The following is a 25,824-nucleotide window of genomic DNA, read 5'->3' on the forward strand; positions in this document are numbered from 1 at the left end:
AATCTGGCTTCATGCCTGCAGAGTTATACCTCTCATTGATGGCTGGTACCGTGTTGTATGCACACAAATTCACCTTTGACAATAAAGGGTCCCCACTGGAGAATTCCACGACATCTGCAGGAAAGTGGGGCTTCTGGATTCCTTACACCCCTCTGCTTATTCTTCTAGCCATGTGCTTAGCAGCTCAAGTCTCTGGACAAGACACACTGGGTGGACGTTTTTCACTGGGTTTGGGGTCTAACGACATGAGTATTTCTTTATGCAAAAAATAAGTTAGGTTTTCAGACCCTCACAAACAGTACATACCTCCACTACCTCACAGGAACCTGGAAAGGATGGGAAACAGAGTCTAAAAACAGACCTGTCAGTGGAAGCTTGCAAGGTTGGGGGCGAAAATCCAAGGTGACTCACTCAGTTTGAAAACTTTGTTCTGCTTTGGGTAGTTGACAACTTGTGAAATAATACGCCCCTGACCCCTTACCAAGTATTGATATAACCTTACAGTGCTTAGGACTGAGGCTTGAGTTCCGCTGTGGTCCAGGTGGGACACGGCATGGAGAAATTCTCCAAGGGTGTCATTCACATGGAGGCTGACTCAGGACAGACTGGAAGCTTTGTGGAACTGTGGCTGACTTTCCTCAGCAGCCCAGCCCAATGGGACAGGATTTCCTGGGATCTTCTAGAACATATAATCTTGGAAAAAGGGATTCCCAAATATATATTATTGAGGCCTAAAATCCTTTTTCTCCAAATCCTGCCCTTTTCTTGGTTTGGGTAATCCAGATAATTGCTCTAAGTCATACTGGTTTTTTCTTTTTAAACTCACATCAGTACATCACAAAATTCTCACTGAATCATAAAGCACAGCAAAGTATCTGTCTTGAGGTTAAGAATTCCAGATCCTTCTAGAAGCCTTGGGCTCTGGAAGGGCACTACTGTTTCCAGCCATGTTGGCCAGGCGAGGCCCGGCTTCTGGGAAAGTTGCAGCCTTGACTCAGAAAAACCATGAACAAAGTCCCCTGACCACACAAAACTAAACAGACACAGAAATTTCCTCTAGGCAGGACTAGCTCTGCCCATGTTCAGTTTGATGCTGTCCAACACACCCCCACCACCATAAAAGAGAGCCAAGCACTATAGGATTCTTCTGTCAATGTGCATCTCCTGCTCATCTGGGTCTAGAGGCCCAGCCCGGTGTTGTTCAGACACTAAAAATGTGTCTGGGGAGTGAAGAGAGAGCGCGGTGGGTGATCCATTCCCATTAAACCCAAACTGCAGATTCGGGAAACAAAATTAAGGAAGCAAAGGAAAATGAATAAATAGCATTATCTAGAATATTCTTGAGGAGAAAACTGCAGAGATGAAGCACAGTCACCCACCTGGTGTCCCCACAACAGCCAGGACCAACGAATACACAGCCGGTGTTCCTTCAGGATGAACTGCCTTATGATGGATGTGAGAAGGGTGGCTGCCGTCATGTTGCCCCTGCTGTGCCTGCATCCGTCAGGAATCTTTTTGCGTTAAAGCTGAGCCTCTCCAGGGCTAAGAGGGAACCTCCTATGTGAGGCATGCTAGGAAGGAGCCCCACCCCCTTTCCCCACTGCCAAATCTACCTGGAGAGATTGGTCCCTATGGTTCAAGGCATTTCCCCTGCTGATGTTTAAATTCTTCTATGCACCCATCAGGTCCTGCCTAGAGTTTCCAGCTCAAAAAGGGATACTGAGGCACAGTAAGCATCTTATTTAGAGAAAGAGGATGACAACTGATAATAATTATAGCTATGATTTGGGCGCCTGCTATGTCCTGACCACATTCTGTAAGGAAGGTATTAATATATACATTTTATAAGTAAGGAAACTGAGACTTAGAGAGGTTAAGAAATTTCTCAAGGTCATGTATCTGTAAGTGATGAATCTGGGATTCAAATATGGGGCTGTCTGACCTCAGAGTTCTGTGTTTGACTGTGGACTACAGAACAAACAGGCCAAGAGAACATATTTGCAGTAAGGGACCACAAAAAACCTCAGTGCAGAACCATATGCCTATGTATTTAGGGCAATTATTCTCAACTGTGATACAGTGATGGAACTGGGGTGTCTAGGTCAGCTGTGAGGTCCACAAAGTAACTGGGTAGGACTAATATAATAATTATGGTAATGGTTAATACCTAGTGCTCACTGCCATACCAAATACTGCACCAAGTACTTTGATGCACAGACCTATTTAAGCTCTACAACCTCCTTATAGGGGGCGGGGTACTATGACCATGGTTCATCGAGTCTAGAACACACTTTTTAAAAAATTCTTTTTTTACATTTTAACAATTTTGAAGTTAAGATGCATCTTACAATTACAACTGGCAATTTTTTTTTAAGTAAGAAAGCAACAGAAAAAGTGGGGGGAGGAAACAAAGAACAAATGTAATGAGTAAAAAGTAGTTACAAAAATAGTAGATATCAATCCAACTCTATCAATAATCACTTTCCAGGTGAATGCTCTAAATACACCAATTAAAAGACAGAGATTGTCAGAGTGGATTAAGAAACAAACAGGGCTTCTCTGGTGGTGCAGTGGTTAAGAATCCGCCTGCCAATGAAGGGGACACGGGTTCGAGCCCTGGTCTGGGAAGATCCCACATGCCACGGAGCAACTAAGCCCGTGAGCCACAACTACTGAAGCCTGCACGCCTAGAGCCCCTGCTCCACAATGAGAGGAGCCACCGCAAGGAGAAGCCTGCGCACCACAACAAAGAGTAGCCCCTGCTCAACGCAACTAGAGAAAGCCTGTGTGCAGCAACAAAGACCCAATGCAGCCAAAAATAAAAAATAAATAAAAAATTAAAAAAACCAAGACCCAACTATATTTTGTCTATAAGAAACACACATTGAATAATAAAGATTCAGATAGATTAAAATAAAAGGATGGAGAAAGAAATACCAAGCTGACACTAATCAAAAGGAAGCTGGACGACCTATATTAACTTCGGACAAAGCAGACTTCACAGTAAGGAAAATTATCAGGAATAAGGTACATTACATAATGGTGAAGGGGTCAATTCTTCAAGATGACCTAAAAATCCTAAACAGGTATGTACTGAACAAGAGAGTGTCTAAATAGAGGCAAAAACTGATAGAACTCAAAACCACAACTGGATCTGCATCACATCCACTTGGACACATAATCGAAAAGGACAGACAATAGCAAGTGTTGGTGAAGATGTGGAGTGACTGGAATCTTCATAGGTTGCCGGTGGGAATGTAAAATGATGCAGTCACTTTGGAAAACAGCTTGACAGTTCTTCAAAAAGTTAAGCCATCTGACCCAGCAATTCTACTCCTAGGCAGATAAATGAAAACGTTATGTCCACTCAAAGACTTGTACAGTAATAGTAACAGCAGCAGGTGGACAAGCCAAAGGCCCATCAACTGATGAATGAATAAACAGAATGTGGTATACCCACACGACAAAACATTATTCAGCCATGAAAAGGAATGAAGCACTGATACATGCTACGATACGGATGAACCTTGAAAACATGCTAAGTAAGAGAAGCCAGTTACAAGACAGCACATGTTGTATAATTCTATGTATATGTAATGCCCAGAATAGGCAAATCTATAGAGAAAGTAGGTAAGTGGTTGCCTAGGGCTGGGAGTGAGGGTGGGAGAGGACTGGGGGTTGATGGTTAAAAGAAATAGAGTTTCTTTTTGGAGTGATGAAAATATTTTGGTGATAACTGCATGACTGTCTGAATATGCTAAAAGCCACTGATCTGTACACTTTCAGCGGATGAATTGTATGGTATGTGAATTAAATTGGAATAAAACTGTTAGAAAAAAGATGATTGAACTGAAAGGAGAAATGCACAAATGCCCTTTTTCAGTGATATACCAAACAGGCAGAAAACCAAGAGGGGTATAGTTGACCCGAACAGCACTGCCCAACTTAATCTATAGATTTCATTTTACAGTGGGGTACCGGTAAGTATTTAACAATAGCTTTCCAGGGGAAACAAACTTTGATCTGTAGCATTTGCTGAGTTCCATGGTACCAATACTCCCACCATGGCTGACATCAACCTACCAACAAAATGTCACTGGCCACGGAGCTGGGAAGAGATGTGCATAGCTTTCCCCCTTTGGTGCCGGCTCACAAATCAGATTGCTAAATTTCCAGGAGCGTTGTGAGCTGATTGTGAAACATGGGTAGCTTGAAATTTCCCCCGGAGGGAATATTTACACCATGGAAATCAGCTACAAGCCAGGTGCTTCTGTTTGTTTATTTGGAGTCAGTTTATCAGCCCACACTATCAAAAAACCCCAGAGCCCCCACCAGTGGTTCTGTCTGCATCATCAAGAGGCTGAATGACCTTGGACGAGTCATTCCACCTCCCTAATTTATTCATCTATAGAAGATGGCGTTGGAGTAGCTGACCCCCAAGTTTACTCACACCTCTAAAATTCTATTAAATAGTAGGCCCTTCTTCCACAATGCCCACATATAACACAACCTAACAGCACAACAGTGTGCAGTCACGTGACTTCGGACAGTCATTCTGTGGCCCCTCAGGATGGGGTCTGTGGTCTCCCCTCAAGCCTCACTGCTCACCAAGCCTCCCTTTGTGCTTTGAGATCCAGGCATGTAGAAATTCTTTAGACCCACAGACCCCTTTGGCATCCCGCCTGCCCAAGCCTTCACACATCCTGATCCCACTCCTTGGTACACTCTCCCATGACCTCTTCCTCTGGCCAACTCTTACCCCATTGGGCCTCTTTGGGAGAGGTCAATTCCCCCAGAAAGCCTTCCTTGATTTTCCCCATCCAGCTGAGGTATCTGTGCTATGTAGTTCCCTGGCACCCTATCCTTTCCCTATCACCATCCTTATCAGTGTTTTATTGTTATTGTTCATTTTATTGCCTGGCATCCCCACCCAACCTTAAGTGCCAAGAGGGCAGAGAGTGTGTGTCTTTTCCTTTTCATGGTATCTCCAAGGCCTACACCTGATACACCAACGAGGCTTACACAGTCATTGCTGACTGAATAAACGAGCATCTGCTTAAACACACAGCTTCTGAACAACAGAGTGGTACTCTTCAAGAAATGGTACAAACCCAAACTGAAATCCCTTTTGGATGAATGCTTTTGCATTAGCATATTTCCAACAATGGAGGGAATTTCATCTGAGAGATTTCCCACTTCAGAGAAGGTTCTGAATCCTGGGGAGTGAGATTCTCAATCTTGACGGGACATGACTTTCTAAGCAAACAGCCCTGCTCCTCAGACAGGAACTCTTGCCCATATGGTGGGTTATGGCCCTTGGAGGAAGCTCCGCTCACTACAGGAATAAACACTTAACTTGGCAGCATCAGACCCTTGAGAAACCATTTGTTTTGATTAAGAGGGGGGACTGTGGATACACTGGAGTCGGGGATCCACAGAGGGTGATCTGACATTCAGAGCACAGAGCATGAGACCACCTGTCAAGCAAGTCTCACGTTCCAGGACCTCTAAACTCTCCAGAAGGCACCAGGCAGTTAAATACAGTTACCTCTGGAGCCTCACTGAGGTCATCTGCAGATGCCATTTTTTGAGATTCATTTTCAGAGTCTGTTCAAGGGATTCCCAGACCAACAACCTTAGGCTCACAGAGCAAGATCCTCCAATGCAGCCGTCATGTACAGAGCCGAGGTCCAGAGAGGAGAAGTAATTTGCCTGAGGTCACCCAACTGAGGCAAAGCTTTATCAGATTCCTGGCCCCACGTTCTTTCTACTGCAGCACTTCATCAGCCAGACACTGCGAAGAATAAAAAGACCGTGGAATGGGGCAGTGCACACAGAAAGGAAGCCCAGGAAAAGGTGGGTCCAGCGAGAAGTCCATCAGAAAGCGCATCCCTGTGGCCAAATATATTTAGAAAGTCCCCCTACCTCCCTGGAGGTGTTTTGCTTGATCCATTTGAATAGGTTGGCCATGAACTCAAGGGCGATTGGATTCAACCGTAAGTTCAGCATAACCCGCAGAAGCTCTACAAGATCATTCCACCAAGAAACAGTTGTCAGTACAACGTGAGAAATGCTAGAATATAATGGAGTAGATGCCGCGTTAACGGGAGGAAGAAAGGACCAGGGGAAGATGAACTGAAGCTGAATCTTAAAGGATAGGAAAGAGTGAGAAAAAATAAAAAGTGAAAAAGAAGGTCTGGTATTCTAGGAAAATGTACGGTATTCCTAGGCAAAGAGAGGAGTTGATGTTGGGACCTGGGTGATAAACGCACAGTGTGTGGCTGTGTTGATGAGGACACCTTCCAGGGAGGAGCCCGGTGGGAGAAGCACTTGGGGAGGCAGGGTGGGTGGGAAGAGACCTGTGTGCAAATCCTGGAGAAGAAGTTAGTGAGAGGGTCAGCTTGGAGATGGCTTCAGGTAAGAGGTGGAAGAGTCTGGACAATATCCTGAGACAACACGGAGTCACTGCAGACTTCTGAGCAAGAAAGTGCCCCAGCTCCTTATTTTATGATAGTTAAGCTGTAGGAATGGTGGGAGAAGAGACCCAGAAGCAAGGAGAGAGAAGGTGGCAACAACCACCAGGATTAATCCATCAGCCTGTTACCACATGACCAAAGAGAGAAACAAAGCTAATTAACTGTGGCCCCTAACGCTTCCATGGGCTGAGGAGCGGCCCCAACAGCCCGAGTCATCTTGGACTCAGCCAGGGCTGAGACCGCGGGATCCACTCAGACGTTCACACAGACTCTGCTTACCCCGTGGCAAAGCCGCCCATTGTTTGCTAAAACAATTCCCATTTTTTGCAGTTCAATCATTAGCCAAAGGCATTGAAGAAACACAATCTTAAGACTCAGCCCAGGAGAATTCAGGCTCTACTGTTGAATACACTGCAGTAATACATGTTCCAAGATGTCTACTTTCTATAGAACACTGCATGGTCATAAAAGCTACATAGACCAAATTCTGCTTCATAATACAGGTCCAAAGTCCTCAAACTAGCTTTTGTTTGGGAGACTCTAACCTGACAAGGTGTTTTCATCAGTTTGCCAGCTAGCAAGATACATTCATGGCAAACTTTTTGAGATGGACAAAGTGAATCTGACCAACTGTCTGCTCAGCCTCTTGTGAAATAGAATCACGATGGCAATAGCAGCAGCAAGCATTCGGTGAGTGTTTACTCTGTACCCGACACAATCGTAATGATTTTACACATATTGACATGTATTTGATTCTCACAATCTCTCTTTGAGGGAGGTAATTTTACAGATGAAGAAACTGAGGGTTAGAGAAGTAAGTCCCTTGCTGAAGGTCACATACCTAATAAGAAGTGGAGACAAGAATTTGAGCCAGGAGTCCTTACCCACTACAACGGGTTCTCAGCTCTGTGGTAGGTATAATGAGAGACACAAAAGTAGATGACAGGGTCCCTGATCATTTTCTCTCTGAATACACACTATTAGCTGAAACACTCAGACACATTTAATCAGGAATTTCCCTCTGGTTCCAAACTTCCTGTTTGCTCTGCGCCTCCAATGTCAACGGAGTCAGCATTCTACTTCTGATCTGGTCGGCAATAACATGGCTTCCTCAGAAGAATATAAACTTGGCTTTCATCCCAACCAGCTCAGGCTCTGCTCTCTCTTCCCCTCCCCTTTATCATGTCACAACGACTTCACCCTACACTGTCATTGGCAGGTGAAACTGCACGAAAGGAGTTTGGGGTGAAGATGGTCTCACCTCTGAGTAAGCCTAGACCCACAAAAAAGTGACTGCCCCTGAAACCCCACAATTACACTTAGTATTCCTTTATCAGGAGACAAGCCCTTCAATTATACAACACGGTAGAGGGACCAAATGACTCTCATTACCAAAATGCACATTTTTGAAGTCAGCTTTTTTGCTGAAGGTGGTCATGTAGGGAGTCCGGGATGGGGATGGGGGGTGGAGTGGGAGCTCATGAAGATGGTAGATCTCCGTCCAGGAGGCCGAGGCACGGAAGTCAGACTCTGCAGATTTCCTATGCAAGCACACCTGTCGGCTGTTCCAGCCCACTGGACACTGTTAGGTGCATTTCTCAGTACCCTCTTACCCTGCCTCAGGGTCCCTGCATGCTCACAGTATTGGAATCACCAAAGAGAGGCTCCCTTCCCCGGAACACTGCCTGACTCTAAGATCTAGGCCCTGTCCTAGATGGGCCCTTGACCTGCATGGGGACAGAGCCTCACATGTCCACCACCCTGCTCCCCACAAACAGGGTGTCATCGTTCCTGGGGTGTCTGCACCTCCCCACACCTCGCTGTGCCCCAAACAACTTATAGAGTCCTTTCATGTCCATTAGCTTATCTAAAGCTTTCAATTTATGCCAAGTCTGCAGGCCTGGCCATCTTATTTTGATTTGATATTTATTATCAGCTCCATTTTACAGATGAGGAAACTGTGGCTCAGAGAGATCAGGTCGTTTGCCCAGGGTTACATGGTTAGTAAGTGGCAATGCTGGGACTGCAACCTGCATTCTCTATATTAGTTTGCTAGGGTTGCTATAGCCAAGTACCATACTCTGGGTGACTTAAGCAACAGAAATGTATTTCTCACAGTTCTGGAGGCTGGAAGTCCCAGATGGAGGACTGGTTTCTTCTGAGATTTCTCTTTGGCCTGTAAATGGGTTTTCTCCTGGTGTCTTCATGGTCTCCCTCTGTGCATGTCTGTGTCCTAAGCTCCTCATCTTACTAAGACACTGGTCCTATTAGATTAGGGATCACCCATGTGACCTTATATTACCTCTCACCTCTTTAAAGGGCCTATCTCCAAATACAGCCACATTCTGAGGTACTAGGAGTTAGGACTTCAACATACGAATTTGGAGGGAACACAATTCAGCCCATAACATCCTCTGACTCCATAACCCTCCTCCCACTCATTCATCCAACCAATATTTATGGAGCTTCCTAGGTGCCAAGAATTGCGCTCGGCACTTCTGCAAATGTTTTCTCATGTAATTTTCCACCCAGTCCAGGGAGCTTTGCATTCTAATTCCCATGGTACAGTGAGGGAACTACACTTCAAACAGTTTAAGTATTCTGCCCAGGAAAACACAATAAAGACGAGACAGACACTGAATTCAGCCCCAGTTCTCCGACTCCAAATTCAGCGCTGTGTCTCCAGCATACAACTTTGCTTCCCACGCAAGACCGCAGCTGGCAGCAACGGACAGGGTGACCTGACAGTGACGGCAGTGGGGTGGGATCTGGCAGGATCTCCTTCTTTGGAAATACCGTAAATCCCATGGATGATAGCTGTATCTACCGCACAGGGCTGTTGTGTGCTGATTAAATGAGTTAATGGGCACAAAGTGCTCAGAATAGAGTCTGGCTGGTAACGAAGGCTAAATGAGTATCTTGCTATCGTTGTTGCTGTTGCTGCTACTGCTGTGGTGGTTATTATTTTTGTTATTGTTATTATTATTATTGACTTCTAGATATAAAATTATTGACTTCTCAAATACCCACAACAAATTATTTTTCTCTCCATCCCAAAATTACACACAAGGGCCTAAACACACAAAGATGGGGCGAACAAGAGAAGAAAGAACAGCGACGTAATTTTGGAAGCTGGAAAGCAGAGGGGTGAATGGGACATGACTCAGTAGACCTGAGAAAGAGCTGAATCCTGAACCAGCAATGGGGAAAGTCAGGAATGATCAAATTTACGCTGTAGAATCTCCCACTTCCTGCTCTAACAAAGCTCAGGAATTTGCAGTAACCGTTACCCCTGGAGATGAGGATGATGTAGAAAGAGATAAAGTGAAGAGATCTGGTTGAAAAGCAACTATAAACTCAGATTCTCTTCTTACTCTGCACAGCCCCTTCTCTACATCAGAGATTTATTCTCTTCAGGGGAGAAACAGAAAGTCTCCGGGACCAGGGTGGAACAGGGGAGAGGGCAGGCACCAGCGTATAGAACTAAAAATAGGGCAATTGGATGGATATATGTATTCTGGGAGCTGGGCCTTCAACCCTCTTCTTTCATTTGGCTCACCTGGCTGCCAAGCCCTGTCTCTTCAGACAGGACTCTGGAAAAGTCTTCCCAGGGTAATCTGAGGACTCCAATAGAAAAACTGTAAAAATATTGATAGTTAGAAGTTCCCCCAAATAAATGGCTCATAGGATGATTCATTGTAATGATGCCCAAGTTGACTACTCCAATATCTGAATGATAGTTACAGAAAGAGAACAGAAGAAATCATTAAAGAAATTAGACACTTCCCAGAACTGAAGGACATGATTTTCTAAATTAAAAAGGTTTATCTAAGGCCCAGTGCAATGGATGAAAATGGGTCTACACCACATCATTAACATGTAATTAACAAGCTTGCAGAAAAAAGAAATAGGTCCATACGAAAGATCAAGAGCAAAATAGTTTTGGACTTCTTAATAGCAACACTGGGAGTTGGAAGGCTGTGGAACAATACCTTCACATTGTGAGTGAAAATGGTTTTCAATCTAGAATTCTATACCTAGCCAAACTCTTTATCAAGTTTGAGAGTACAATCAAGATCGTTTTAGATATAAAAGGAAGATCTCAAAAATTTACTTTTCATACGCTTTCTCAGAAGGTACATCACCACATCAAGAAAGTGTATCAAGAAAGAGGAGACATGTGATATAAGAGAGGAGCTCTCACATGGAAGAAGCAAAGACGCCTGGACAACAGTGAAGGGAGATCCCAGGGTGACAGCTCTGCAGTAGGCACTGAGGACAACTGTTCAGACTGGAGCAGTTTAGAAGGCACCGGTGGAAATTTATCCAAGAATACTGATAGAATGCCTATTGCACCTAGCCACCCTGAAGGGAGATGTGGACAATCTGGAGAGCATCTGTGTTATCTCCAGGGAAAACAAACAGAGAAAATGTATAGGAAAGGAAAAGTAATTATAGCTTATCAAGTGGCTTAGTTCCAAATAGTATTTCACAGTCATAATAATGTATACAATGTACATTCATTTAACAAAAATTACAGTAAACTCTGTTGAGAAGATGGGACATTTGGAAGGCTATGTGGATGTGATAGGGTGGTGAGTAGGTGGTAGGTGGGGCAGAGAACTAAATTCTCACTTCCATAGTGGAAAGTCACTAGATAATGTCTAAAATAAAATTTAAAAAATAACATTAAAACATGTTATTTAGTACAATGAGGTGTCACCCCACACTGGTCAGAATGGCCATCATTAAAAAGTCTACAAATAACAACTGCTGGAGAGGGTGTGGAGAAAAGGGAACCCTCCTACACTGTTGGTAGGAAAATAAACTGGTGCAGCCACCATGGAAAACAATACAGAGGTTCGTTAAAAAACTAAAAATAGAGTTGCCATATGATCCACCAATCCCACTCCTGGGCATATATCCAGAGGACACTCTAATTCGAAAAGATACATGCATTCTAATGTTCAAAGCAGCACTATTTACAATAGCCAAGACATGGAAGCAACCTAAGTGTCCACCGACAGATGAATGAATGAAGAGGATGTGGCATATATATCAATGGAATACTACTCAGCCAAAAAAAATGAAATGATGCCATCTGCAGCAATATGGATGGACCTAGAGATTATCATACTAAGTGAAGTAAGCCAGACAGAGAAAGACAAATGTCATATGATACCACTTATATGTGGAATCTAAATTATGATACAAATGAACTTATTTACAAAACAGATACAGACTCACAGACATAGAAAACCAATTTATGGTTACCAAAGAGCGAATGGGATGAAGGAGGGATAAATTAGGAGTTCGGGATTAGCAGACACAAACTATTATATTTAAAATAGATAAACAACAAGGTCCTACTGTACAGCATAGGGAAATATATTCAATATCCTGTAATACACCATAATGGAAAATGTGAAAAAATATATGTATATGTATAATTGAATCACTTTGCTGCACACCAGAAACTAACACAACACTGGAAATCAACTATACGTCAATTTAAAAAAGAAACCAAAAAAAACCATGTTATCTTGAAATACAAAGGTCCATACCAGAAGTGTCAGCTAAAAGAATTGTAAGTGGTTGTCTCTGTGGGAGGGGAAATTGGTGGAGAGGAAGGGCAGAAAATGGCTTCTCATTTCTTTAAGCACTGTGTAGGACTGTTTGAATCTTTATCTATATGAATATCTTTGATTAAAATAACATCTATGCTTTATAACACCTCACTGCATAAACTTGAGTGAGTTACTGCCCAGCTTTGGTTTCCAAGTTCCGCATCTATAAAATGGAGTCGGATTAGACAGCCTCTGAGGGCCTCCTTGATCTAACATTTACACTGCGATTCCTACCACGGGAACTGGTATCATCTCACTACACACTCAGCCCCTAGGTCCTTAGGAGTTTTACACTAAAGTATCACTTTCTACAATGGGTGGGGGAATGCTGACGGCTGAGAACAGTGCTCTGTGGGAACAAAGATCCCCCCGTGATTTTCTAAGGGCCAGGCCCTGAGAAGACTGAGAAGGAGAGTGGAAGGGATCATGCCAATTCCTCCACTCCCCTGCTATGTACGAGCATTAGCTACACTGGAAATGTATTGAAAGAAGATGAGACTCTAGACAGTAGATTTTCCAGTTATTAACACAGCCTTTAACCAGAGACCTTCATCAACTCAGGAAACGCCTAACTGCCTATGGCAGGAAAGCTTTCCAGGGATCAAGGCAGGCTACCATTCCGCAGACCAGGCACACAACCCCCTTAGACCACCAGGAAGGCAAGACCACGGCGCACATCACAACTCTGTATGCATTTCCCAGGGAGGCTGGGCTTGGAGAGCACAGCCAGAGACCTCTGTACATCTTCAGCTCTTTCTAGGGAAATCCCTCCCAAGTCCCTCCTTTTGGGCTTTGTCCCCCAGCCCTGGAGAGGACCCGACATTTCAGACTCAGGCTTATCTGAGTCGAAACGAAATCTTTGTTCCCTGCTCTTAATTGTTAATTGACTTTTTATAAACATTATCATCAACAAGGAAAGCCTTTTCTAAGCACCTCCAGAGTACAGAGTGATCTAGATGGGGCCAAAGCAGAATGCCCTTCTCTCCCTTCCGGTCCCCTTACTGCCCCTCACCCAGGGCGGACTGACTTTTGGGGGGTGATGATGATGGCTCATTAAAGATTGAAAATCTTGGAGAAATCTTGGAGCTCTCTCAGGAGAGCTTTGAAACTTACAACTTCCTCTCCTGCTGGTAAAAAGCCAAATTTTCGTGCTGTAAGTGAGGCATGTTCATCATCAGTCATACTTGATATAAATAAAATACCTTGTCATTCCCCACTTGTTTTTATATCCTTCACTTCTACCTGTACAGTCCGACTAGTCATGCTCACTCTCAACTACTTTAGAAAGGAGACGAGGCAGGTATTATCCGAACCCCGCCGGGAGGCCAGTCATGAAGAGGTTCAGCAACCTGCTCAAGATTTCTCGAAGGATTCTCTAGCAGCTGTTCAACTGCTTTGTCCTGGGTACCTACGAGGTCGGGGGAGAGAAAACTGACTTTACCTTTCTTTGCTGTTTAAATTTTGATTTTTCCCTATGACTACTACTTCTATACTTTAAAAAAAGGAATTCGATTTTATAAAAATGAAGGAAGCAATTCATTCTTCTAGTGTTAAGACACTTGGCCAGAGCCGCAGAAGCCATGTTCTTTACCACCCTCTGCCGCAGTACGTGTGACTGTGAGAGAAGAAGATGCATTCCTGTCTGTCAAGCCTCTGGTTCTCCTCCCAGGGAACCCCCGCTGCCCTCTGTGTCTGAGGTGGATCCCACAGTCTCTCTTCCATATCCCATGGTCGGAAGAGCATTCTCTGAGACTCAGCTGCTGTACTGAGCAGCTCAGAGGAAAACAGACAAGCTCTGAGCATGATGGAGAGTAGGAGAAAGTTCCCTGAATCAACCTTTGGAAGAAAGTCCACCCCTGAAAACCTCCCCCTGTCATGGTATGTGTGAGTGCGTAAGGGAGGGGAAGAGATTTTTAAAAGCCATAGTTAGGAAGCATGGACACACAGTAAGCTAACGCCTGCTCCCACTGCAGCACACAGAGGATCCTCAGGACTGCTGGGCAGGGGACACAGAGACAGTGCCCTGTACCGCCCATGGGGGGAACCTGAGCAGAGAGGGCCCAGAGGAAAGGGAGCCTGTCAGCCTGGGCTCGACTTCAAGTGTGAGCCCCCAGTCAGGGAAACGACTTCTTCCCTTAGTTCCTGAACCCTGGCCAATTAGCTGCTAATTAGTTTCTGTACAAATTCCAGCAGGAAAGCTGGAAAATTGTATCTCAACTTCAGCAATGAGGTTCCTCCTGCAAAATTTGGTCTTGCCAACCTCCCAGATAAACCCCTGCACCACCCCAAATATGGTCTCCACCTGGGCTTCGGAGCAGCCAGAGACGAATATGCAGACACACATACCATCTAGCCCGTGTGCTGGAAGCTTCGAACAAAGCAGCATGGGAAAGAGAGATCACATGGTCCTCATTCATCTATGAATCGAGAGAGATAAAGGAAGGGGGGTCGTTCAGGGGCAAAGAAAAAAAAAACTGTGTGTGTGTGCTGCAGATGCTTCCAACACAGACTTTTAAAAGTGCACATGTATGAGGTAGCAACCCACTAGACTGGAAGGCTCTGGAGCATTAGAGACTAGAACAAGTATTTAGTGAACACCTACTACAAGCAGGGTACCATCCTAGGCCAGCCAGGTAAGCACGCTTGCATGGAGTTCTCAATCACAGAATAGGTATCTTAAGTGAAAATACAAGGTCGGCAAAGGGAACCAGCCTGATCCAGAGAGATGCTGTCGCTCAGGGAAGGCATGACCCCCACGGCAGGGCTGGGTGGTCAGGGGAGGCCTCCCAGAGCTGGGGCATCTGACACAGTTCTGAGGGCAGAACGGAATTTTTCTAGACCCGTGGTCCCCGAATCACCTGAGGAATGTTTTAAGAAAGTACAGATTCCTGAACCCCATACCAGACCTACTGAATCAAAGGCTCTAGGAATGGTACCCTGGAATTGCTATTCTTTAAAAAAAAAAAAAAAAGATTATTTATGACAAATTCAAAACATACAAAAAGCAGACAGAATAGTGAACCCCTGTGTACCCATCACCCAGCTTCAGCGATCACCAACTCATGGCCACTCTTTCCTCACCTATATCCTTATCTAGTCCCCTTGTCCAGTATTCTGGAATCTACCTATTTTTTAAACCAGAGACTCTAAGGCAGTCAGACCATAGATGTGACCTGGAAGCCACTCACTGATCAAGACACAGATTAGGAGCAAGGGAATTCCAGGGACAGTGGAGACAAAGACTAGGAGAAATGAAAGAGAAGGGTATTTGGGGGAGAATGGCCTAATTTGGAGGGCCTTGAGGGTGGGATACACAGTTGGGGGAAGGGGGAACAGGATCAAAAGATCGTTGGGGTCCACGAGGGCCCTGTCAGCATGCATGGTGTCTTTGTGAGAAACACAAAAAGGCGTCTCCTCTGGGTAGAAAAAGCACCCCTTTCTGTGCTTTATCTTATGAGGGTTGAAGGATGCTAAGAAGGGGATCCTGTGACAATCAGCCTGTGCTTTGAAAGAACGCTGGGCAGCGATGGAGAGGGAGGTAGACAGACAGAAGGGCAGAAAACCGAGAGGCAGTGAGCGAGTCACGTCAAGAAATTCTTGCAAACTAGCCAGGGAAGAAGGAAGAAGGCCTTGGAGGTTGTCTTGAAAGAGAGAGCTCTTGTGCGGGATTCTGGAGAGAGTGATATGGAAGTCACGGGCACACGGGTGTCATTTGGAGGCATGCAAATGCTGAAATTGCTCAGGAGGAGTAGTTGGGGATGAAGGCCGTGGGAAAACCCAGCATTTAGAAGATGGGGGTGGAGGGGAGAAGGACCAGGCCAGGTGATATAGAGACTGAAGCGAAATGGTCAAGGAGATGGGAAGGAGAGAAAGAGAGGGGGCATGCATGGCTCATAGAAGTCAACAGAACAAAAGTGTTCTCAGGTGTGATGAGAGGGAAGCATTCAACGAGGGAAGTAGAAAGGAGAAGAAACCAGACATGTAAGCAAAAGTCAAGTTTTGGAGCACCTGGAGTGACTAGTCAAGTGTGGACTTGGATTTGATGAGCCCCATGGCAAGTGTCATGATGTGTAGCACGAGCTTACTGATCAGTTACACTTCCTAAGTCTGTCACTTACGGCCTGGGGCAAATGATTTAAGGGAAGTCTGAATCCCTGCTGGTAAACTGGGGATGATTATACCCACTCTAATAGGGAGGGGATGGGGATGGTATATCAATGAATGACAATTCTTCCTGTCACTGGCACCTAACAGTGCACTGCCTTGTAGTATGGGTGATCTTTTCACATATCTAACCCCGGTATCTTTAACTAGCCTGCAACCAGTTTTGGGGGCAGACATTAGGGTTTTAAACTAATTGAAGCCAATGGTCATTTGTTGACCATTTACTACGTGCAAGATAAGAAGAGGATGTAAAATAAGACGATCAAAGGGTTAAAAAGCAGCAGCCATGGCCCTAAAGGAGAGGGTGGGACTTAGTGAAGGACCCACATGGATGCCCGACCCTAATACAAGGTGAAGAGTGGCAGGTGCAGCAATTAGTTTCAACTTGCAATTCATTCCCAAACTGCAAATAAAGTGTGGTGGATGGAGAGACTTGCTCTGGTTGGTGGGACCAGGCTTCGAGCCGGCAGGCAGTATTGCATGAGGCTTCTGGGCTGGCAGAGGAGGTGGAGAGGAGAGCAGAAAAATGAGGAAGTTGGGAATTGGCAGGTGAGTTTGAGGAAAGCTAAGAACCTTGGTAGGTTCAAAACAAGAGATCATGGGAAGTGAGGGGACAAAGATGTTCTGGGTTGTAGCAGACATAACCTAAGGTGACCCCCAAGGTGTCACACTCTGGTATAATTTCATACCCCCTCCCCTTGTATACGGTGGCTGCGAAACTGTGACTTACCTCCAACTAAAACAATGTGGAAAAGGGATGTGATATCACTACTGAGATTATATGACATTAGAGGGCAAGGGCCAAGGGATTTGCATGTATAATTAAAGTCCCTAAGTCATTTGACTTTGAGTTAAACAAAAGAGAGATTAGCCTGGCTGCGCCCAATCTAATCAAATGATCTGTTTCAAAGAGGGTCCAGGTCTCCCTGAAGTTAGAGACTCAAAGCAGGAAAGACTTTCTCTCCTGCTGGCCTTGAGGAAGCCACGTGAATGCTCCAGCTGCAAGGAAATGAATTCTGCCCGCAACCATGTAAGCCTGGAAGAGGAGCCCAAACTTCAGATAGGAATGCAGTCTGGCTGACACCTTGATCACAGCAGAGAAACCCAGGTGTGCCTTGCCTGGACTCCTGCCCCGTGGAAACTGTGAGATAATCAATGGGTGTTGTTTTAAGCCACTGCGTTTGTGGTAATTTGTTATGCAGTAACAGGAAACAAATACATGGACTCCTGTCGTGGAGGGCCATGAAAGCAGGCTAAAAAGTATGGGCTTTGTTATGCAGGCCATAGGGAGCCACTGACTATCTTTGAGCAGAGGGACTTTAGGGAGCTGGTGAGGGTTGGTCAGAACCCCTTGGAGAACACTTAGTCAGGGCATTGCTCCCGGGAGCAGGTCAGTGAAGTTCTGGTGAGGGATTAGTTCTGGGTTGAACCAAGCCAGCTATTCTTCTACCCAATTTAAAAAAAAAAAAAAAAAAAGGAGGAAGCAAAATCTGAGTAAAGAAATTGACAGTCATTGAAAAAACCTTAAGGAACTTTAGTGTCCTTGTTGCTAATTATAAATATTTACTCCTCCCAGAATTCCTGACCTCACAGAAGAGCCTGCGTAGTCTCGCTCTCTTACTGGAAAATTTCTGTGTGTGTGTGTTCATTCTATGTTTTCTTGGAAGGGGGACAAGGCAGTAATAAGGGACTGGATGATCTGTAGAGAGTCACTTCCTGTTGGATATTGTCTAGTTCCCCTCCCCTCCTCCCCCCCAAGATCATAAACCCTGAGACCCGCAAGGAACTCCTCCTTCTCCGATTCTATCTGCTGGAGACAACTAAGCCAAACAAACTCAGGAAGTGGCAAGAGGTTGGGAAGGGGAGGAAGTTCATGGCACAGAAGGAAAAAGTAAAGAGAATGCCCTGATGTTCAAGGAAGAGGGTAGGGGGTGGGGCAGAGAAACGAAGGTCACCCCAAGGTTACTTGGCGCCAAGCCTTTAAAATGTCGTGCTTAAGCTTTCAATCAAAACTGGCACAAACAGTGGGTCAGATCTCCCGGGGCCATTCAAATATTAACATTCACAGTGATAAACAGCCCCCAAAAAAAGCCCTCTGTAAGCAAATTGGAACAAACAGCTAATCTAAAGCGGGTTGCTAAGAGACCAGTGGGGCAGGAGCCAAGTCAGTCCAAGCATCCGGAAAGCTCTTTATTTTTTTCGCTTTTGGGGAAGAGAGGAGGAGAGGAGAGGTACCTGTAGATGACTCCATGTTGGTGGAGGAACATGAGGGCTGACGTAACCTCTGCAGCATAGAACCGGGAACGAGGCTCGTCGAATTTTCGGGACCGCTGAATCTGGAACATGAGGTCTCCACCATTTACATACTCCATGACGAAAAAGAGGCGGTCCTGAAAGGAGAGGAGGAAATGCCATTTAGCGAATTCCGCTGCAGCTGCCCACACAGGCCAGCAAGCGTACTGTGAGTCCAAAGTAACAGAACCGGGACTCAAGGACCCTAGTAGCACACGTTCTGGAGAGAAGATGAAGGAGTTAGGGTACGAAGTGTTATTCTAAAATCTGTCTGTCTTACTTTTAGAGGCGTCAGCTTGGTCTAGTGGGAGAAGCCCAAAATTGACAGAAAGGAGATCTGGGTCTCTGTATAATTTCCATTATGACCTTGAAGTGTGACCTTGGACAAGTCTCTGTCCCTTTGCAGGCTCCAGTTACCTTGATATGTGTGGTGGGTTACATCATGCCCCCCCACCCCCGCAAAGGTATCCATGTCCTAATCCCTTAATGTGTGAATGTTACCTTAGATGGCAACAAAGGACTTTACAGTTGTGATTAAGTTAAGGATCTTGAGTTGGGGAGATTATTGTGCATCACCAGAGTGGACCCTAAAGGCAGTCACAAATGTCCTTACAAGAGGGAGGCAGAGGCGATTTGAGAAGGGAGGAGAAGGCAACGTGACCAGGGAGGTGGAGGTTAGAGTGATGCGGCCACAAGCCAAGGAAGGCGGTGCCACCAGAAGCTGGAAGAGGCAGAGAAGGATCTCTCCTAGAGCCTCTGGAGGGAGCACGGCCTGGCCGACACTTTGACTTCAGCCCAGGGACACTGGTCTCAGACGTCTGGCCTCCAGAACTGTGAGGGAACAGATTTCTATTATTTTAAACCACCAAGTTTGTGGTGATTTGCTACGGCAGTCTTAGGAAACTAACACAAAGCAACATGGACTAATGAGATGGTGAGAGCCCCTCCCATGAGGGCCACGTCTCACTCTGGAGGATGCTCCTTTTGGGGTTCCCACACCCTGGCGTGCTTCCTATGGATTCTGTCCTCAAGAAGGGCCAAACCACAGTCGTCCCTCATTAGGGGTGGTGCCTTCTCATCTGCCCACCATTTGGAGGTGGGAAGAAGATGGACCGAAATTCACTTTTGCACAATTTCTTGCCTACAGTTTGTGGAGCCCGTAGAGTGTGGGGTGCTGTGCTAGACAGGAGGCAAAGCGTTATAAACCATCACTGTCCTGAGGCGGCCGTGGCAGCGGGGGGGCGGTTATGATCCAGGGGCAGAGATGGGAAATAGGTAGAATGATGAAAACAGAACAGGAGAAGAGTGCCTTAAAGACACTGGGTGCTGAAAGGATTAGGAGAAAGGGGAGCTCTCTGAAGTGGTGGGGTCCATGGAGGATTCTAGAAGGAGCTAGGCCCTCACTTAGAGGAGGAGGAGGTGCGGGAGGTGTCAACAAATACCAGGACATGGGAACAGAGAAGGCTTGGGGACCGGTAAACTGACTACGTCAGCAGGGGAGGAACGTTCATGGAGCAAAGGGGAAACAGCGAGGTGAGAGGCCAGAGGGTCAGAGTACATTCTTAACATACAGATACAGTCTCAGCGGAGCTGCCAGGAGGATGTCAGCATATTGTTTTCAACCAGAATTAGGAGAAGCATTTCCATGAAGACTGAGTAAAAATCACAGTGACACTTTATTCAGGGAGCAGCCTGGACGGCATATCTACTTTATAATTGGCATCTCTTTGAAAATAAGTCCATCCTTAAGAATTGTTACGAATTCAGACTACCTTCTCCCCCCACCACAACCTCCAGGATTATTCAAGCTTTACTGGTATTCACCAAGGCCCTAAGGGCTAGCTTCTCTTCCATTTATCTTGAGTTAAGGAACTTTGAAGCCTGCCTTGTTTTCTCCCCCAAGTACAATTTTGTACTCAGAAGTATTCAGAAGCCAACCATTCATTGAATCACCTAGTCCCCATTCAAATCCTTATTTCAAAAATCAAATGATCAGGCCAACCCCAATCCAACGAAACCAGAATTTCTGAGGATGGGACTCAGGCATCAGTAGTGTTCAAAGGTCCTCCTGTGATTCCGGTGGGCAGCCAGGGTAGAGAACCACTCTTCCATCTGGTTTCTGCCAAGGTGAGATATATGGATTACAAGTTATTGGAGTTTTCCTCTTTTATCTTTTCAGGGATCTCCCAAGAACACAGGTTCTCAAACTTGTGCAGCAGAATCTGACAGAGGCTTGTTAGAACATGGATTCCTCCCCCCTCCTCCCGCCCCGCAGAGTTTCTGATTCAGAAGATCTGGGTTGGAGCCTGACACTCTGCATCTCTAGTTCCCAGGCGATGTTATGCTGCTGGCCAGGGATCCCCGCTTTGAGAACCACTGCCCTAGAGCACTTGGGGCAAGGCTTTCCCATGGCAAGAACAGCTGCGTCATGCATTCAACACTGCCCTAATCTAGCTGAACCGTCAGAAGCAGCTGCTACAATGCCAGTCCATGGCCACCAACTTGGACTTGGGCTTTAGCAACAATGGAGTATTTCCTTGCCTGTGTCTGAAAGAATCCGAATTTCTAAAGAGGAAAAATCTCCCCTCCCCATCCTGCCTCCCTGGCTGCTTTTTTTTTTTTTTTTGCGGTACGCGGGCCTCTCACTGTTGTGGCCTCTCCCGTTGCGGAGCACAGGCTCCGGACGCGCAGGCCCAGCGGTCATAGCTCACGGGCTCAGCAGCCATGGCTCACGGGCCCAGCCGCTCCGCGGCACGTGGGATCTTCCCGGACCGGGGCACGAACCCGCGTCCCCTGCATCGGCAGGCGGACTCCCAACCACTGCGCCACCAGGGAAGCCCTCCCCCTGGCTGCTTTTTATACTCCAACACCGGACACACGGCATTTGAAGATAGGGGCCATGGAGGGAGAAAGAAGAGCTCCCACGCTGATTTCATCACTTACTGGCTGTGTGACCTCAGGCAAATGACTTCAGCCCTCTGCGCTCAGTTTTCTCATCTGTGAAAATGAGGATGATAATAGGACCCACCTTACAAAGTTCTTATGAGGATTAAATTACATATTAAAGTGCCTGGCTCATAACTGTTCCTCCATAAAGACTGTCTGTTACTATTGTTACTACAGTATTCTAGCTAGAGGTATGATAGTTAATACGGTCATTATCGAGTCTTCGTTTTCCCTGTCCTTTCAGCAGTATTTTCCCCTGATCACCTCCTCTCCCAATAAACGCTTGCTCCCCTTAGCTTTCAGCTGGTTCTTCCCTGTGACTGTGGCAGGTTTTGTTCTGCCTTCTCTTGTAGGCTTCTCCTCTCTCCAGCCTAACTTAAAGTTAGGTGTTGGAATCCCACAAGGCAGTGTTCTAGGCCCCCCCCTTTCCATACTTGCTGAGTGATCTCATCCACACCCACGGTGGCTACCGCACCTTGACACCTATGACTCGCAAACGTCTCCCTCCATCCTAGACCTCTCCTCCAATGTGTGGACCCATTTACCCAGCTGTGTTTCTGACATCTCCCTCTGATGCCTCAAAGGCACTCAAACCCAACATGTTCAAAACTGCTCCATAATCTTCCCCCAGCAAACTGGTCCTCGTCCAGGGTGCCTGTCTCAGGGCAGGGCTTAACCAACCAGCCAAGTGCATAAATCAGAAACCTGAAAGTCATTCTCAATACCTCCCTCCTCTCCTTTATCCCTCATATCCATCACCAAGCCCTACTGCTTTTACCTTTTGTACCTTTGCACTTATTACCTCTGTACCTGTTACATTTGCCTTTCTGTTGTCACCACCATCATGGCCACCATTCTCGCCCAAGCAGTTATCATCTCTTGTTGAGATTCTTGCAAGTGCCTCTTACTGACACTCCCTACGTTGATTCCAGCTCCCCCCACCCTTCCCTACCAAACGCTCATCACACTATGGACAGAGTTACCCTGCTGAAATGAAAATCTGATTACAATGCATCCCCCCTTCCTTCCCTCATTCTACTGACTCTTTCAAACGTTTCCTGATACTCTTGGAATAAACAGAAGACTCCCTAACATGCCTCGTGGCCTGTGTGATCTGGCCCTATCTAATTCTTCTGAGTAAGAAGCACTTTCAGCTGTTCCCTGTTCCCTCCACCCTGACAGCAAACTCCCTCCTGCCACAGGGCCTTTGCTCATGCTGCTCCCTCTGTTTGGCATGTTTTCCCCTCTCCTTTCACCTAATGAATCCCTCCTTGTCCTTCAGATTTCAGTGCAACCATCTTTTCTTCTAGGAAGCCGTCCCTAACTTTTCTGACCAGGTCAAATCCCCCTATTACATGCGACACTCTCCGGTGGGTCTTTGATTTGTGTCACTGATTTATGTCTTTCTCCGCCAGTAGTCTGTATACTTCATGAGGGTGGGAACTATTGGTAATTCTGCCCTGTTGGTTTGTAAGGGAATTAGTCTAACCCCAAAGATAAGCGGCTATAATTCCCTTTAAAAACAAGCATCATGTGGGGAGAAGAACTAAAAAAGTTTAGGGGGCTCTAAGAGAGAAACAAAACCAAAGGGTGCTCTGATGTTTGTATCTGCAATTTCTTACTGCTTAGGGAGTTAAAGGCTTCAAGACAAGTCAGCCTGCTGCACTAGGCCTCCTGCCTGCAGAATGTGCCCATGAGTGCCCATTCAGACCATTTCCCCCTCAGGGGGTCTGTCTGTATCAGCACCCAATTTTTGGTATAGCTTTGAACAGTTCTTTGGTTCCGTGGACAGATGTCTTCACCTCCCCGTGAGATGGTCAGTTCCCTGAGGAACATACCTTATACTTCCCAGCAATCACCATCACCACTACCAGCTCAGAGGCGCTCAATAAAAATCTGCTCATCCAACATTCACTCCACGTTAGCATCTTGAGGGAGGGACTCTCACTGGTTTAGTTCCTCATTGTACCCCCAGCGACTAGAATGGAGCCTGGCACAGAGTGGGTTCCTAGTGTGTCTTTGTTGAATGCACGAGGTCTTAAATACCCACCGCAGATGAGGCCCTGCTTGCTGGAAATTCAACAGTAAACCAGAGTTGGTTTCCCCACGTTACTTCTATTGTTAACCGCGTTTCGAGTTATTCTAACTTCAGCCCATCTGAACTTCAGTTTTAACTTGGTTTTCTACTCAATACAGCTCAACGTGCATGGTCCCAAAGCATGGTCAACCCTTGTGACACAGGAGGGACTGTTTTTAAAGCAAGACAAGTTTTTCACTTCTCCTCCCTCCGTTCAGTGAGTCTGGATTGTTTCTGACCTCCACACCTAACACATTTGAGAAGCATGTTTTGATGCAGAGTGAGAACCTCAAGTCATTCTGGGAACTGCTTAATTACATAAACTGAAATCAAAAGAAAGCTGGCAAACCCAGCAGCTACTCATTAATCCCCTCTTGGCATCAGTAGAAAACAAAACAAAACAAAACCCCAACTTCCTTGTAAAGTAAGCAAGTATGTTTTCTGAGGTAATCAAAGATTTTAAAAGCCTTATTCTACCTCCTCCTCCCTTAATCACACCTGAATGTCTGAAAAGTTACGGTCTTGCGATAGCAAGTAAAATAATAAAATCAGGAAAGAGATTATATGTCATGGCGATTTAGGGTAAGAATAGTTAATAATGACCTACAAGCCGGAAGGGCCACGCCACGTGTTTGAAATTCCCATTGGGCTCCATTTTCCCAGAGTGCTAACCTTTCCTGACTTTGAAGGGAAAACTAGGCCCTCCCTGTTCATCTTTCAAGGTGTGATGGATAGCCAGAGGCTTCCTCTCAGCAGCACAGCATGTCCTGCCAATTGGGTTTGTTTAGACACACATTCTCCATTGTTTGTTAGCTGTTTATATGTGCAAAGATTCTATCATCTTTGAATCAATTTCACAGGAATGCCCAACAAAAGACTGGACTTGGAACAGTCCGCCTTTGATGTGCCAATGACAGGATGAACAATTTCTCTAAGGTACCATCTGAGGGAATCATGGGGCCTGACCTCACACTCTGTAGCATCTCCTTTTCTCTCCACGTCTCCATCATTTAACCTATCAACTCGACAGGTCTCTCCTGGGTGCTCTGCCCTGAGGTAGGTGACTGGGAGATATGGAAGATGATATAAGCCATGGTTTTGATTTTTGGGAGCTAGGAATTGAACACAGGAAACCACAGAAAGCAACACGAAATGCTCTATCATTATGTGCTAAACCCTTCTGTATCAAATCAGATTGTGAAACCTATGTATCTGGGACCTTATCTTCTTAGGCCCCTAGAGAAGAACTGTCTGTCATCCAGGCCTTAGCACTTATTACAGAAAATCATTATAAGAAACACTCATAAGAAAATTCTTTCTGTATTTTGTTTTCCATAATACAACTGGTATTGATGGAACTAGCCATTGCTATAGGAATTTTGTTGAGACAAATCTGAATTAGGGAAAGACCACAATTGAGGTCTTGAACAACAGAAGGTGGAAGGAGTAGAGAGCCTGGCAAGTTAGAAGCACAGCCCTGAAGGGCAGAGGTAAGCAAGAGTGGCCACTGCATATGGGGATATGAGGAGGGTGAGAGTAAACCAGTGAAAAAACTTGGATATAGGAATGAAGGAGACAGATTCGATGGTGGGGTGAGGCCAGATGGTTCTGAAAACACAGGTGGGAAGTAAAGACCTCTAGAGATCTTCTGAGCTGTACATTGGCATAACTAAAGCTGATTAAAAAAACTATTCTAAAAGCAGAGTTTAGGATGGGTTGAAGGAAGGTTGCTTGAAGTTATTCCATCTCTTCCCTATTTCCACTGTGTTAAATGTTTTATTATCTTTGAGAAAGACCAACAAGCAACCCTCCCTCTCCTCTATTACACTTCCTGGATCGAACGAAGGGAAAGATCCGACCACTTCGGGAAACGTAACCACCTCAATTTTATTTCCCCACCAAGACGGAACAGCCAACATCACAATCAACTAAAAACAGTCAGTCATGAGTGAGACTCTCCAGCTCACAGGGAGACGTACCATCTGTGGACTACAGGCAGAGCCTTGTTCAACTGGTGTCACAGACCTTCCCCTAAGTTTGGTGAAAGAGAGTTGTAGATAATAAAAAGAAAGGACCTTTCTTCTCACGGAAGACTTACCTGTCAATTAACAGAGAATGAGAGTCTCATCTGAATAATAATTATGAGCAGTGATGTAAATTTTCTTATGCAATAACACTAATAATTATCACCCCAAAAATGTCACTTAAAAAGATTCACGTTTACCCGTCCTCAGCCCTTCTC

General features: G+C 45.6%; 1 protein-coding gene across 4 annotated transcripts in view; it reads right to left on the reverse strand.

The window, feature by feature from the left end:
* PRKCE (protein kinase C epsilon) overlaps positions 1-25,824 on the reverse strand; it is a 510,787-nt gene that overhangs the window by 65,730 nt on the left and 419,233 nt on the right. For all 4 annotated transcript variants that reach the window (XM_067703065.1, XM_067703064.1, XM_067703063.1 and 1 more), the window contains one exon: positions 18,503-18,657. In XM_067703065.1, the coding sequence (XP_067559166.1) occupies positions 18,503-18,657 (155 nt within the window). The remainder of the gene's footprint in view (positions 1-18,502; positions 18,658-25,824) is intronic.

This window comes from Pseudorca crassidens, chromosome 14 (genome assembly GCF_039906515.1).
Source record: "Pseudorca crassidens isolate mPseCra1 chromosome 14, mPseCra1.hap1, whole genome shotgun sequence".
In the NCBI taxonomy this organism is placed as follows: domain Eukaryota; kingdom Metazoa; phylum Chordata; class Mammalia; order Artiodactyla; family Delphinidae; genus Pseudorca; species Pseudorca crassidens.